We start from the raw sequence: 12,294 nt of genomic DNA, 5'->3' as shown, positions 1-12,294 counted from the left end.
ATAAAGTATATACACATATCTGCCAATCCATATATAACAAATATTAAAACCTAATTACCTTCCCCTCCAAAAAATATATATATAATAAATACTAGCAAATCCTAGTTCTTATTTTTTTTATAAAAAAGGAAAATAAATACAGGATCAGGATCTGATCTCATGTTTTCTTCCCATGCCCCATTTACCACCAGCAAATTACAAATCAGCATCTTTAACCCAAAGCTCAGCTTGGTGGACTGCAGGGGTACCTGGTACAGTGATGCCATCTTTCAGCCTGCTAAGGATCTGAGAACTTGGGAGTCTAGCCTCTTCCTTCAGTGGGCTAGGCAGGGGGGTGGGTTCTGGGCATGGGCACCTCCCACACCACAGTGCTGCCACTGTCTTGAGCCAGCGAGAGGTGGGGGCGAAGTTGAGCCAAGCCAGGATTAGCTGGGGCGGGCCTGGAAGCTTCCAGGGCTGCAGGGTGGCTGGAGACGGGGTGTGGATAGGCAAAGGTACCATGCCACTGCAGGACGACACCCTCCGAGAGGTGTGGGCCTCGGACAGGTCTGGAAGGCCCCCACCTCGCCTACCTGAATCCTGGGAGGCCCAGATGGAAGGGTTGGGGAGGGACAGGAAAAGGGGAGGGGGACAGATTGATTCCTTTGCTATCCTCAGCGGGCATGAGGAGGAAGACCGGAGCCCGGTGCAGCAGAGCACCAAGCAGGTATGTCACCCCTGCTTGGAAAGGAGGCAGAAAGAGCCCCGACTGTAAACCCACGCAGGGTAGGGGATCTGGGAGTGGGGCGTATCCCCCTCAGCAGCGTCTGGGTGTTGTTGCTTCCCTGAAGGGTTTTGGTTTGGGGTTTTGGTGGTGTTTGTTTTTAGCAGGAAAGGGATGTTGGGGGCACGGGGTGTCCAGGGGAGGAATTTGGGCTTTTGGGCATTAGAAGTGGCCATAATGCACAGGAGGGGTCATCCTTCCTCACCCCAAGAAGGGACGCAGTTCCCCTCACGATAATCTGCGGTTATTCCTGGCGGCTCAAAGGATTAGAGGGTGCTGGGCAGCCCTCAGAGCCCCCCTTTCCTGCTTCTCCCTCTTTGACCCCCACTCCGCAGCGACAGAAGTTGAGGAAGAAGAGGACAGAGGCCCCTGAGTCCCCCTGCCCCACGGGATCCAAGCCCCGGAGACCTGGAGGCAGGAGGGGGGCCGAGCCCCGGGGTGCCCCCCAGGGTGAGGGTCACGGAAGGGAAGGACCCGAGGTGTCTGTCGCTGAGTCCAGGAGCTCTCCCCGTGGTGGGGGTGGGGGGTAGGAGGAAGTGAAGGGGTGGGAGCGGGGAAGCGGGGCTGGGATTCAGCTGAGGGTAGAGGCAGTGGAGGGATGCATGAAAGCCGGGAGGGTTTGTCCAAGGTGGGGAAACAGAGTCCAGGGGAGCCCCCTAGAGTGAAGAGCCTGAGGAGGAGTGGGGCGCCGACGGAGGAAGGGGTCGAGTCCCTCCTGACCTGCGCATCTCGGCTCAGCGGGGCGGAGGGGGAGGCCGCGGGAGGAGCCCGTCCAGGAGCCCGCGGAGGCCCGGGCGCCGCAGACGGTCTACACCAAGTTCCTCAGGGACCCCGAGGCCAAGAAGCGCGACCCCCGGGAGACCTTCCTGGTAGCCCGCGCCCCAGACGCGGAGGACGGTAAGAGAGGGCCCGAGGAAAGGGCGGTAAGAGGGCAACTGGAGAGGAGGAGGGAAGGGGCAGGTTGGGAACAGCAGACGGAGAGAGGCAGAAAACTCAGAAAAACAGCATCGGGGTCTATGGCCTTGCCTTTGATCTAGAAAAACCTTTATTCCCGTGTTCTTGCCCCCATTTCCCGGATGGGGAAACCGAGACCCAGGGAGATTAAGAGTTTTGCCTTAAATTACAGTCAGGGTCCAGACGTAGCTCAGATGGGTCTGGCTGGAGGTCAGAAACAGAGACAGACAAGGAGAGGAAGAAAGAGTGGGAGAAACAGCACAAGTGTCTCAGAAGGGGCAGAGAAGGGGAAACTGAAAGATGCCTGGAGAGTGTGTTGAGGAGCTGAGAGTCCCAGAGAGCGATGAGGGACCTGTGGAGAAGGGCATTTTCCCAGAACAGGATTGCCAAGCCCCCAGCATCCCCCAACTCCAGCTCTCTCTCCTGACTGGGAGGCCTAGGAAGACTCTGGGGTCACCCCATTCTTTGAGGAAAGTGTCAAAACTCCTTTCTTCCTCCCGTTTCTGTTCCAGAAGGGGAGCCTCCTACCCCTGGCCTCCTTCACCATCTCCCAGCAATCTGGAGAACTGGGCTCCCCAGATAATGGGGTCCACCCTAGCCCCCATTATGAGGAGTTTCTACCTACAGGGGATGAGGAGGAGGATGAGGAGGACCTCGAAGATGAAGACAAAGAGGGGGAGGAGGAAAAGAAAGAGAAAATCCATCTGCCTCCCAAGAAGCCCCCTAAAGAGAAGGCTTCTGCAGACGTCAAGGAGAGGAAGGCCAAGGCCCAGGATCTGAAGGGTGGGTGTTGAGGGTACAGAGGGGACAAAGACACATAAAACAAGTCCTGCCTCTGAGGGGCCCAGGGTCTCATGGATACACAGGAGTTGAGACATCCAAAGCTACCCAGTGCCTGGGCACAAGAGTTTTTTCCCTTTGGTGGTTTCTTCCCCTCCCATGGTCCTTCAAGTCACAGATCAGTATGTGCTTGCCTCAACCATCCCCTCTGCCCCCTGCATAGGATGCTCTGTGAGCCAGGAAAGGTAGAGGATTTCAGTGTTCTTTGTGATTTTTTTAGTTTTTTTTTTTAACTCAGTATGAATTATTGTTATAATTTTTATAAAAGTATCAAAGTGATTACAGTAAAAATCCATCACTGAATAAATGCTGTGATGGCTCCCTGGCTGGGGCTCCTCATCCTACTGGTACTGAGGTCTGGTCTAAATATCGACAGGCAGCTAGGACCTCAGGCCTCTGGGAGGGAGAGAGGACTGTCTGTAGCACTGGCCAGAAGAGGTTTTGTGGGGTGGCTGAGGTGGGAGCTGGGATTCCGAGGTTCAGTTAGAATGTCTGGCATTCATTCATTCATTCATTCATTCATTCATTCATTCATTACTTATTAAACTCCTTGTGTTCATCCAGCCCTTTCTGGACTCAGGGTTAAAAAGATATGCAGAAGGTGCTCTGGGCCTCCCTGGGGACTGAAGAAATAATGAATGGGTTGGAAGGTGGCTCTTCTTTGTCTAATGCCCACCCTGCATTTCCAGGTGACCTGGGAAGCCCTGTCCCCCCACCAAAACCTCTGCGCATTAAGAAGAAGGAGGTGCCAACAGGGGAAGGAACCAAGATAAGAAAGATAAAGAAGAAAGGTAAGCCTGATCTGCAGAGGAACAAGGGACTCTGGGTGTGGTGGGGGTTGTGACCCCTTCACATCCACACATGCAGGGTCCAGGGAAGCTGACAAGGACCACTCAGCAAGCCCGACCAGAGTGAGTAAGAAGATGCCAGCAGCCATGTTTTTGGTTGGGGGGGATGGCCCAGCGGAGAAAGCTCTGAAAAAGAAAGGTGAGTGGCAGCGGCCTCTGGTGCTGTGACATCCAGTGGCAGGGGGACAGGGGGTGGGGGGGTGGAATGCAGCATAGGGTAAGGAGTACGGGTTCTGGAATTAGAAGACTTGAGGGGAACTGACCCCAACTTGAACCCCACTTTAATAGCTGTGTGGCCTCAGGCAGCTGTCTTAGCCTCTCTGAGGCTCTGATAACAGTAATATAGGATTGCTTTCTTGTGGTTATGGGAAGGGTCCATGTGAGACATGGGTATTGGAAGCACCTCGCAAACCATGATGTGCTCCACCAGGGTAAGGGGTTAACAGGCTTGCCCCCCTCTACACCCAGGCACTCCCAAAGGCTCAGAGGAGGAAAGGAACGAGGAAGAGGATAAGAAGGAAGAGGCAGCAGCTGTGGTGACCAAGAACAGCAATCAGAAGGGGAAAGCAAAAGGAAAAGGCAAAAAGGTTGGAGCCCAGAGGGGAGAGGGTGAGGCCCCTTCAGGGAGCAGCAGCAGGGGCCTGGTCTTGGGGGACTGGAGTGTGGAACTTCATGGGCTGGGGCTGTGGAGTCACTTGGTGTTGGAATCTTGGTTCCCCCTCTGGTGACAGGATACAAAGACAAAGACATACAGGCTTGTGAGAACAGAAGAGATAGTCATGGGGTCACCCAGCTACCTGAGGGCTTTATGTCATCTGCTCTGAGCCCTCCTCCTGCAGCCTAACCATCAGACACAGCTAGAGATGCTCCATGGCCCTCCATGAAGAGACGCACATTTTCTGTACCAGGGAGGTGGGGAACAGGCAGCCCAGCATATGCGCACACACCCTTGGGCACACTGACAGCCAGCTGTACCTGAGTTATTAAAATATTGTCACCCTGCTTCTCTGAGATCCTGCTCAGAGTACTTTCTGCTCTCCCATCCAGGACCTCCCAACCTTCCAGCAACGAAAGGGCTAACCCTGGCCATCAGGGACCTCTAGGACCCCCCTCCAGGCCTACCAGTGTCCATTCTGATTGGGCATTCTCCATAGGCAGAACACACTGTTAAATATTTTGAATATTGCCCCCACTCACAACAGGACTCAGGTACCAACATGCACGAGCTGGACTAAGCAGGAGAGAGAGGTCCAACTGGAGAGAGAAAGTGATTAAAGTCTCTGAGAAACAGGTTTCCCGGAATGGAGAGATCACCCTGAGGACAGGGCCAAGGTCTTACCTTTGCGGATTTATTCATTTGTACAGGAGTGGTCAGGTCTTCGGGGACTGATTCACATTAGCCAAGATCGCCAGATACTGATATATAAACTGACAGGCCAGTTTGTCATCTCCCAGGAGAAATAGAACTGTAGCATAGCCTTCAATGCAGCAGGCCATTGAAATTCACTGCTGCAGAAATGTTTCAGTGAGTTCTGGTTTTCTTCACATCACATTCCAAACCCAGTCTTGGGTTTCCCAAGTTTCTTCTGGAGCAGCCTAGAGTGGAGAAGAGACGCCCACTCACCCGCAGGCTCAAGGCCTGCTTCCCAACACCAGCCTCGCCTGACACCCAGTGCAAACCTGCCCTCAGCATAAATAGGCAAACACAGCACATGAGGGCCTCTTAAACCCCAGATAGCATTTAATCCTCAAATACACACACCCAGGTGGCAGTTCCTTCTCTCCCCTGCTGGGAAGTTGGGGTTAGAATCAGAATATGAGGGCAAAGGGCACTAGGTTTGTGAGAACAGAAGGGGCAATGGTGGGGTCACGGGGCCAGGCCCCCCTAGGGCCTAATGCAACCTAATAGTTATTATTAAGAGTTTTTCCGTGAGCAAAATGAGCTTATTCATTCATTGTACTGATTATGTATTGCTATATAACAAACCACCCCTACATTTAATGTCTTAAAACAACAAACATTTATTCACTTAATTCCTGTGAGTCAGAAGTCTAGGGGTGGCTTAGCAGGGGGAGTTCTGGCTCAGGGTCTCCCAGGAGTTGCAGTCAAGATACCAGCTGGGGCTGTGGTCATCCTGAAAGCTTGTCTGGTAATGGAGGCTTCACTTCTAAAATGATTCACTGTCATGATGGTGGGCTGGAGGCCTCTCCTTAGGGCTGCTTGGGTGTCCTTATGACATGGCAGCCACCTTACCCCAGAGCCCAAGACTGTCCTAAGAGATAGAGCCAAGCAGAAGCCCCAAGATCTTTTATGACTGCACCTTAGAAGTGACCACCCACCACTTCTGCCATATTCTGTTGGACCAACCCTGATACAGTGTGGGAGGGGACTACACAGGGTGTAAATACCAGGAGGCAGGGAATACCAGGGGCCATCTTCTAGGTTGGTTACTACATTCATTGTGTATTTACTGTCCACTATAATAAGAGTAATAGCTAATGCTTCAATAAAACTATGTGCTTAGAACACAGCAATCCATACCTTCAGTCTCACCTCAGTTCACCCCCTGAGACCTGCCACATGATGGAAAGTCTTTCTAAAGCCTCTGGATCTCACAGGACACTGGGCATCATTCAAAGCTCAGCTTCACCTCTTATTAGCTATGTGAACTTGGGCAAGTTATTTAATCTCTCTGAGCCTCAGCGACTTCACCTGTAAAATGGGGTAACTACCCCAATAGCTATTGATACGAGGGATGAGTTAATATTTGGAAAGTGCTTAGAACAATGCCTGGCACATTGGTAGACTTTATATGAGTCTTTTTTAAATATATAAACGAAGTAAGGTCTGTCCCAGGTATCCATCTTATATACTTCTCAGACGAAAAAAACTGAGTCACAGTGTGGTTAAAACTTAACAAACATGACAGACAGTTAGTGGTGGAACCAGGATTTGAACCCAGGCTGTCTGGCTCCAGAGCCTGGACTCTTAACCACAAACTAAACAAAATAGTAATAAAGCACAAAGCTCTCCAGAGCCTCCTATCATGGCCTGGGGAGCTGCTGGGGGAGGGGAGGGGCCCACTGCGCTCCAGCTGCCTCTGTTCTCTCCCCAAACAGAAAGCGGTGAGTTGTTCTGCCTGCCCTGCCTGCAGTCCTGGCACGGGGAATCTGCTGAGGGCAGGGGAGCTGGTGCTCTGAGGCTGATGCACCCTCTGCCCCCACCCAGAAGGAGGAGAGGGCCCCATCCCCACCTGTGGAAGTGGACGAGCCCCGGGAGTTCGTGCTTCGACCTGCCCCCCAGGGCCGGACAGTACGCTGCAGACTGACCCGGGACAAGAAGGGCATGGACCGGGGCCTGTATCCCTCCTACTTCCTGCACCTGGACACGGAGAAGAAGGTGAGTAAGACAGAGTGGAGGTGCCAGGACCCAGGCTGAGGGAGGGCCTTCAAATAAGCCTTCTCTTTCCTGGCTCCCACCTCCATCCTCCACCCCATCTCCATTTCCCATTCTTCCACCTGGCTGCCTGTCTCTGCAGGTGTTCCTCTTGGCCGGCAGGAAACGGAAACGGAGCAAGACAGCCAATTACCTCATCTCCAGTGACCCTACCAATCTGTCCCGAGGAGGGGAGAATTTTATCGGGAAGCTGAGGTGGGGCTGGGTAGCTCAGGGAAGCAAGAGGGCTGTGACCAGTCACCTCTGTCCCCCTGTGCCTGGCAGAATGCCACCATATCGGACACTCTGGAGTCGTCCCCTGGCCCTGGACTTCTCACACTTGGATGTGTGCAGCTCACTTGGGAATCTTGTTAAAATGGTTCAGTGGGTCTGGGCTGGGAGGAAGATTCTGCATTTCTAACAAGCACCCAGGTGATGCCCACACTGCTGGTCCAGGGACATCACTTGGACTAAGGCACAGGGTCCACGGGACAGGGATTATACCTGAATTGTTCATGGGTGAATTCCCACACCTTGAACATAGTAGCTACTCAATAAATATTTACTAAGTGAATGAATGAACAAATATTCAGCACCTACCCTGTGCTATGTCTCCCCATATATCTCTTCAAATCCTCACCACAAATCTGAGAGGTGAGGGGAAAGTGAACCCTCAAGCCAGGCCTTATTTCTTTAATTTATGTGTAACAAATATATAAGGCCTACCTATGTGTCAGGCATAGTTCTAAATAACTTCCAAATATTAAATCTATTCAATCTTCTTATCAAATGAAGTAAATACTGTTATCATGCCCATTTTACAGATGGAGGAAGTTGTGGCTAAGAGTTTAAGTAACTTGCCTGGGGTCACACAGCTAGTATGAGATGGAGCTGAGATTTGAAAGCTGGCCAGTCCCCTCCTAGATCCAGCTTTTAAAACGACCTCACGGGGGAAGCCAGGGGCAGGAGCCATAGATAGCTCTGGTCCTAAGACACACCCACGCTTGAGGTGGGCAGCTCTCAAAGCTGCTTGACTGTGAGGAAGGGTCTGGGATGCGAGGTGTGGAATCCCCTCAGCCCCGCCCCCCTGCCCCACCCTGCTTGCAGGTCCAACCTCCTGGGGAACCGCTTTACAGCCTTCGACAATGGGCAGAACCCGCACCGCGGAGGCAGCACTGATGTGGGGAGCCTCCGGCAGGAGCTGGCAGCTGTGATCTATGTGAGAACCCCACCTGTGCCCCGAGGCCGGCCCCTCCCCTTGCAGGGGCCGGCCTGACGGGCATCTCCTTCCCAGGAAACCAACGTGCTGGGCTTCCGAGGTCCCCGGCGCATGACGGTCATCATTCCTGGCATGAATTCGGAAAACGAGAGGGTCCCCATCCGGCCCCGAAATGTGAGCCCCGCACCTCCCTTACGCCTCTCCCTGAGGGTCCTGCTCCCGCCTCTCCCTGAGGGTCCTGCTCCCAACGTGATCCACTGGTGACCCACTCTGGGTCATGCCCATCGTCCTATCACAAATTCATTCTGGCAACTTGTGGAATGAATTCGGGGGGGGGGGTTGTCATTGAATTCACTGAAACAAGCACAATAGGTTTTTTCTTCCAGTTTACAACAAATCATTCATTCATATATTCATTTAACACACATATATTGAGTGCGAAGTATTATTCTAAGCAACTGGAGACATCGGTGGACAAAACAAAGATCTGCCCTCGTGAAGCTGGCATTCTAGTGGAGGCAGAAAGACAGTAGACAGTAACTGTGATAAATAAGAAAATTGTGTAGTAAGTTAGAAGGTGATAAGTGCTGTGGAAAAAAAGAAGTCCCACAAGGGAAGGGAGATGGAGATGAGAAGTGGGTGTGTGAACAGGTTTTGATATAAAAATACAGTGGTTAGAGTGGGCCTCACTGAGAAGATGAAATTTGAATGAAGTGAGAAGAAAGTCTGCAGATATCTGGGAAAAGATCATTCAGGCAGGGGGAAGAGCCAGTGCAAAGGCCCTCAGGCAGGACAATGCCTGATGGGTTTGAGAAACAGCAAGTGGCCAGTGTGGCAGGGAGGGAGATGAGGTCAGAGAGGTGAGAGTGAGGGGCAGACAAGCCTGTATAGCTGGTTTTTACTCCAAGAAATAGGAAACCATAGCAGGGTTTTGAGTAAAGGAGTAACATAATTTGACTAACATTTTAAAAAGCAAAAGTTGTTTGTGTGTGTGTGTGAGAGAGAGAGAGAGAGACAGAGGAAGGGAGGGAGAGGGAGAGGGAAAGAGGGAGAGGTATAGATAGGTTAAGATGCAGGGGTGGCCTGGAAAGGGGTGGCCTCCTTCAGCATGTCAGTCCCACGCTCTGCTCCTTAGCACTGCAAGTTGGGTGAGCCCAGGATTTCACAGATGATGACTGGCATGTCCCATACTCACAGCGATGTCACTTTACTTATTTACAATGAAAAAGAATACCCCCATCAGCTAATCACACATCCTTCCCTGCTGGAAAGTCACGCCATAATCAGAAGCTTGGCCAACCCATGGGACACTCCAGTCTTTAGGAACCTGTGGGTCCCCCAGTTGCTCCTTCCATGCCTGGAACAAACGCACAAATCCTCCAGAGGCAGCACCTCCCGTGTGTGTTTGGGCTTGGTAAGAAATACCTAGTGCTGCTTTAGATAGCTCTTCATCATCTCACAGTTCATTCATTCTACAATCACTTACTAAAAGCACAAACTGAAGATCAAAAATCAACACAACAGTTACCATCAAAACAATAGCTGACATTTAGTGAGCATTAACTCTGTGCCAGGAACTGATCTAAATAACATTTTATGCACCATTAACTATTTAATCCTCACAACATCTTGTGGTGAGGGAAACCAAGGCGCAGAACCGTTAATCAAACACTGTGCCTGCGTTAGAGTATCTAATTCTGTCCACGGCAGTGCATTGGGAGAAATGGGAAGGGCACGGTCTCATGCAAGCTCAGAACTAAGACATCTAAATCAGACATGGGGTCAGAAAGGGTTCTTGGAGGACATGTTCTTGAGTGGACTCACTCTAAGCCATGAACATGAACAGGAGACAAAAATTGAGGAAAGAAATATCTCAAGAGCACCATCACAGAGACCCTGTTCCCTCCTTCCAGGTACTCTCCCAGGACATTTTATTTCTTACTACTCTTTACCTGTACATCTCTCCAAGCTCAACTGTGAGCTCCTTGTAATTCCTAGACTGTCTGGTTCATTCTTGTAATCGGTGCCAACATATGCATATGGCTATGCCTAAGACCTCTGGGGTACCAATGGCACAGAGTACCTACTGTGTGTCAGATGCCACTTTCCAGTTTCCAACCCTCCGCTTTGGCACCCCACAGCAAAACACAATCTCACAGATGTATGCCCTGTCCATAAGCACACCACAGAGACCAAGCATGGGCTCAAGGATACTCCGCATGCATTTCATCATCCAGGCTGCCATGTACAAGGGCATGCATAAGTCCCGGGGCCCTCTCCCCCATCAGTCCTGAGATATCTGAGCCACCCCTAACTGTCCTCTCCCTAATATTACCCCTGCCCCTCTGGCACCCCAGGCCAGCGACGGGCTGCTGGTGCGCTGGCAGAACAAGACACTGGAGAGCCTCATTGAGTTACACAACAAGCCCCCCATCTGGAATGAAGACAGTGGCTCCTACACCCTAAACTTCCAAGGCCGAGTCACCCAGGCCTCAGTCAAGAACTTCCAGATTGTCCATGCTGATGACCGTGAGTATCTGAGGGCCCAAGCCAGGCTGTTCTCACCACCTCCAGGACCCCAACCCTCACTCAAGTCTTCCCCACCAATTCTCTTCCAGGAAGGTCACTCTCTACGAGGGGGCATTAACACTGTGCTCCCAAGAGCCTCAGATATTCTGAGTAGGTGTCTTGAGGCTCATTGCTCCAGGCCCTCATTCTAGCATTGACCAGAGCCTGCCTGGGATAGAGACTGGGGTATTCTGGGTAAGAGTGTTAAAGGGACAGTTACATGGCTGGAGTTTAAAAACCACTGATAGCCCAACCCCTATGTGGTCAAGGAGAATGCTGAGGCTCAGAGAGGGCAGCGCCTTACCCAAGTCTCTCAGCAACTCCAGGCAGTTACACTGGCCCACAAAATTTACTTCATAAACACTTACAATGCTTTCTGTGGAGCAAGCACTCTTCTCAGGGCTTCACAGATACTGAATCATTAAATCCCTTCAACAACCTGTGAGGAAAGTAGTAGTATTATTTTCCCTATTTAGCAGATGAGAAAACTGAGATACAGAAAGGTTAAGTTAACTTGTACATACAGCTGGTAAGAGGTAGAGATGGGAGTAGAACCCAGGTACTCTTGACTCCAGTGCCCCAGCTCCTAACAAGCATTTAGGAGTAGAAAATGTAAGTCAAGCTTTTCTGAGTGCCTACCCTATTGTCCCCTCTCCAGTGAGGTCAAAGGCCTGCCCCCAAACACGCAGGAAAACAAGATGTACCTGGAACACAATTAAGTAAAAATGTCCCTGTTACAAGCCTGGGGGTGAGGTCCCCACTAGGGTGAAGAAGTTTGGGTATGGAAAGGTATCTCCCAGGGACTCTCCACGTTCCGAGGATTGGCTAACACTGAGCGAGTTCCCCACCCCCGACTCCATCCTAGGGATGTGCCCCCAGCGTCACCTGTCCCGAGGCCTTGAAAAACCACTCTCCAGATCACATTTCTGGTGGAGCCTAGTTTGCTGAGGTTGGGCGTATTTTTAGCAACATCCTGTCCCTATGGATGCTGGGGGAGGTGTTGGGTTTGAGGCTGAGAACCTGGGCCAGATATGGGATACACGATGAGTGGGGCCACTGGATGAGGAAGCTAACCATGGGGCCAGTTAAGAGATAGAGCCTGGTGGTCTAAGACGGGCTTTGGGGTCTGGGGGTGAGAAGAAGGAATGGGGCTAGAAGACAACAGAGACATTGGAAAGGAAGGAGTCTAGTCTTGAGGAAGTTTGACCGGTTCCTATAAGTGAGTGCGAGCGGGTCATACGCATAGCCTTGGGCAGCAGAGGGTAAGGTAGGGTCCCTGCCCTCAGGGGCTTATAGTCAAGGCCGGTAAAGCTGAAGGTAGGTGGAGCTTGTTGGGTGGGTGACGGATGGAGGGTGAATAACTTGAGATGGTGATTAAGGATTGGGGCCCCAATGCAAGGAAGGGGGTCTTTCCTCAATGCCGAGGGCACTGTCTGCCAGGACGAGAACTCAAGTCTCGGGCCACCCCCACCCGTCTGTGTCCATAGCCGACTATATCGTGCTGCAGTTCGGCCGCGTGGCGGAGGACGCCTTCACCCTAGACTACCGCTACCCGCTGTGCGCTTTGCAGGCCTTCGCCGTCGCCCTCTCCAGTTTCGACGGGAAGCTGGCCTGCGAGTGACCCGAGCATCCCCTAGCACGGTGGGGGAAAGGATTCAGTGGAGGC

The 12,294-nt window shown here is 51.8% G+C and overlaps 1 protein-coding gene across 1 annotated transcript; it reads left to right on the top strand.

Annotated features, from left to right (window-relative positions):
* The first annotated feature begins 499 nt into the window (after positions 1 to 499).
* On the top strand, positions 500 to 12,262 carry TULP1 (TUB like protein 1). The gene is made up of 14 exons (XM_032463520.1): positions 500 to 706; positions 1,099 to 1,213; positions 1,481 to 1,660; positions 2,345 to 2,500; positions 3,247 to 3,348; positions 3,425 to 3,544; positions 3,874 to 3,992; positions 6,526 to 6,531; positions 6,635 to 6,805; positions 6,945 to 7,057; positions 7,949 to 8,060; positions 8,136 to 8,234; positions 10,418 to 10,589; positions 12,116 to 12,262. Exons 1-14 carry the CDS (start codon positions 500 to 502, stop codon positions 12,247 to 12,249), a joined length of 1,806 nt encoding a protein of 601 aa, XP_032319411.1. The 3' UTR covers positions 12,250 to 12,262.
* The last annotated feature ends 32 nt before the right edge of the window (positions 12,263 to 12,294 follow it).

This window comes from Camelus ferus, chromosome 20 (genome assembly GCF_009834535.1).
Source record: "Camelus ferus isolate YT-003-E chromosome 20, BCGSAC_Cfer_1.0, whole genome shotgun sequence".
Taxonomy (NCBI): Eukaryota; Metazoa; Chordata; class Mammalia; order Artiodactyla; family Camelidae; genus Camelus; species Camelus ferus.
This window is presented reverse-complemented; position numbering and strand designations above follow the sequence as displayed.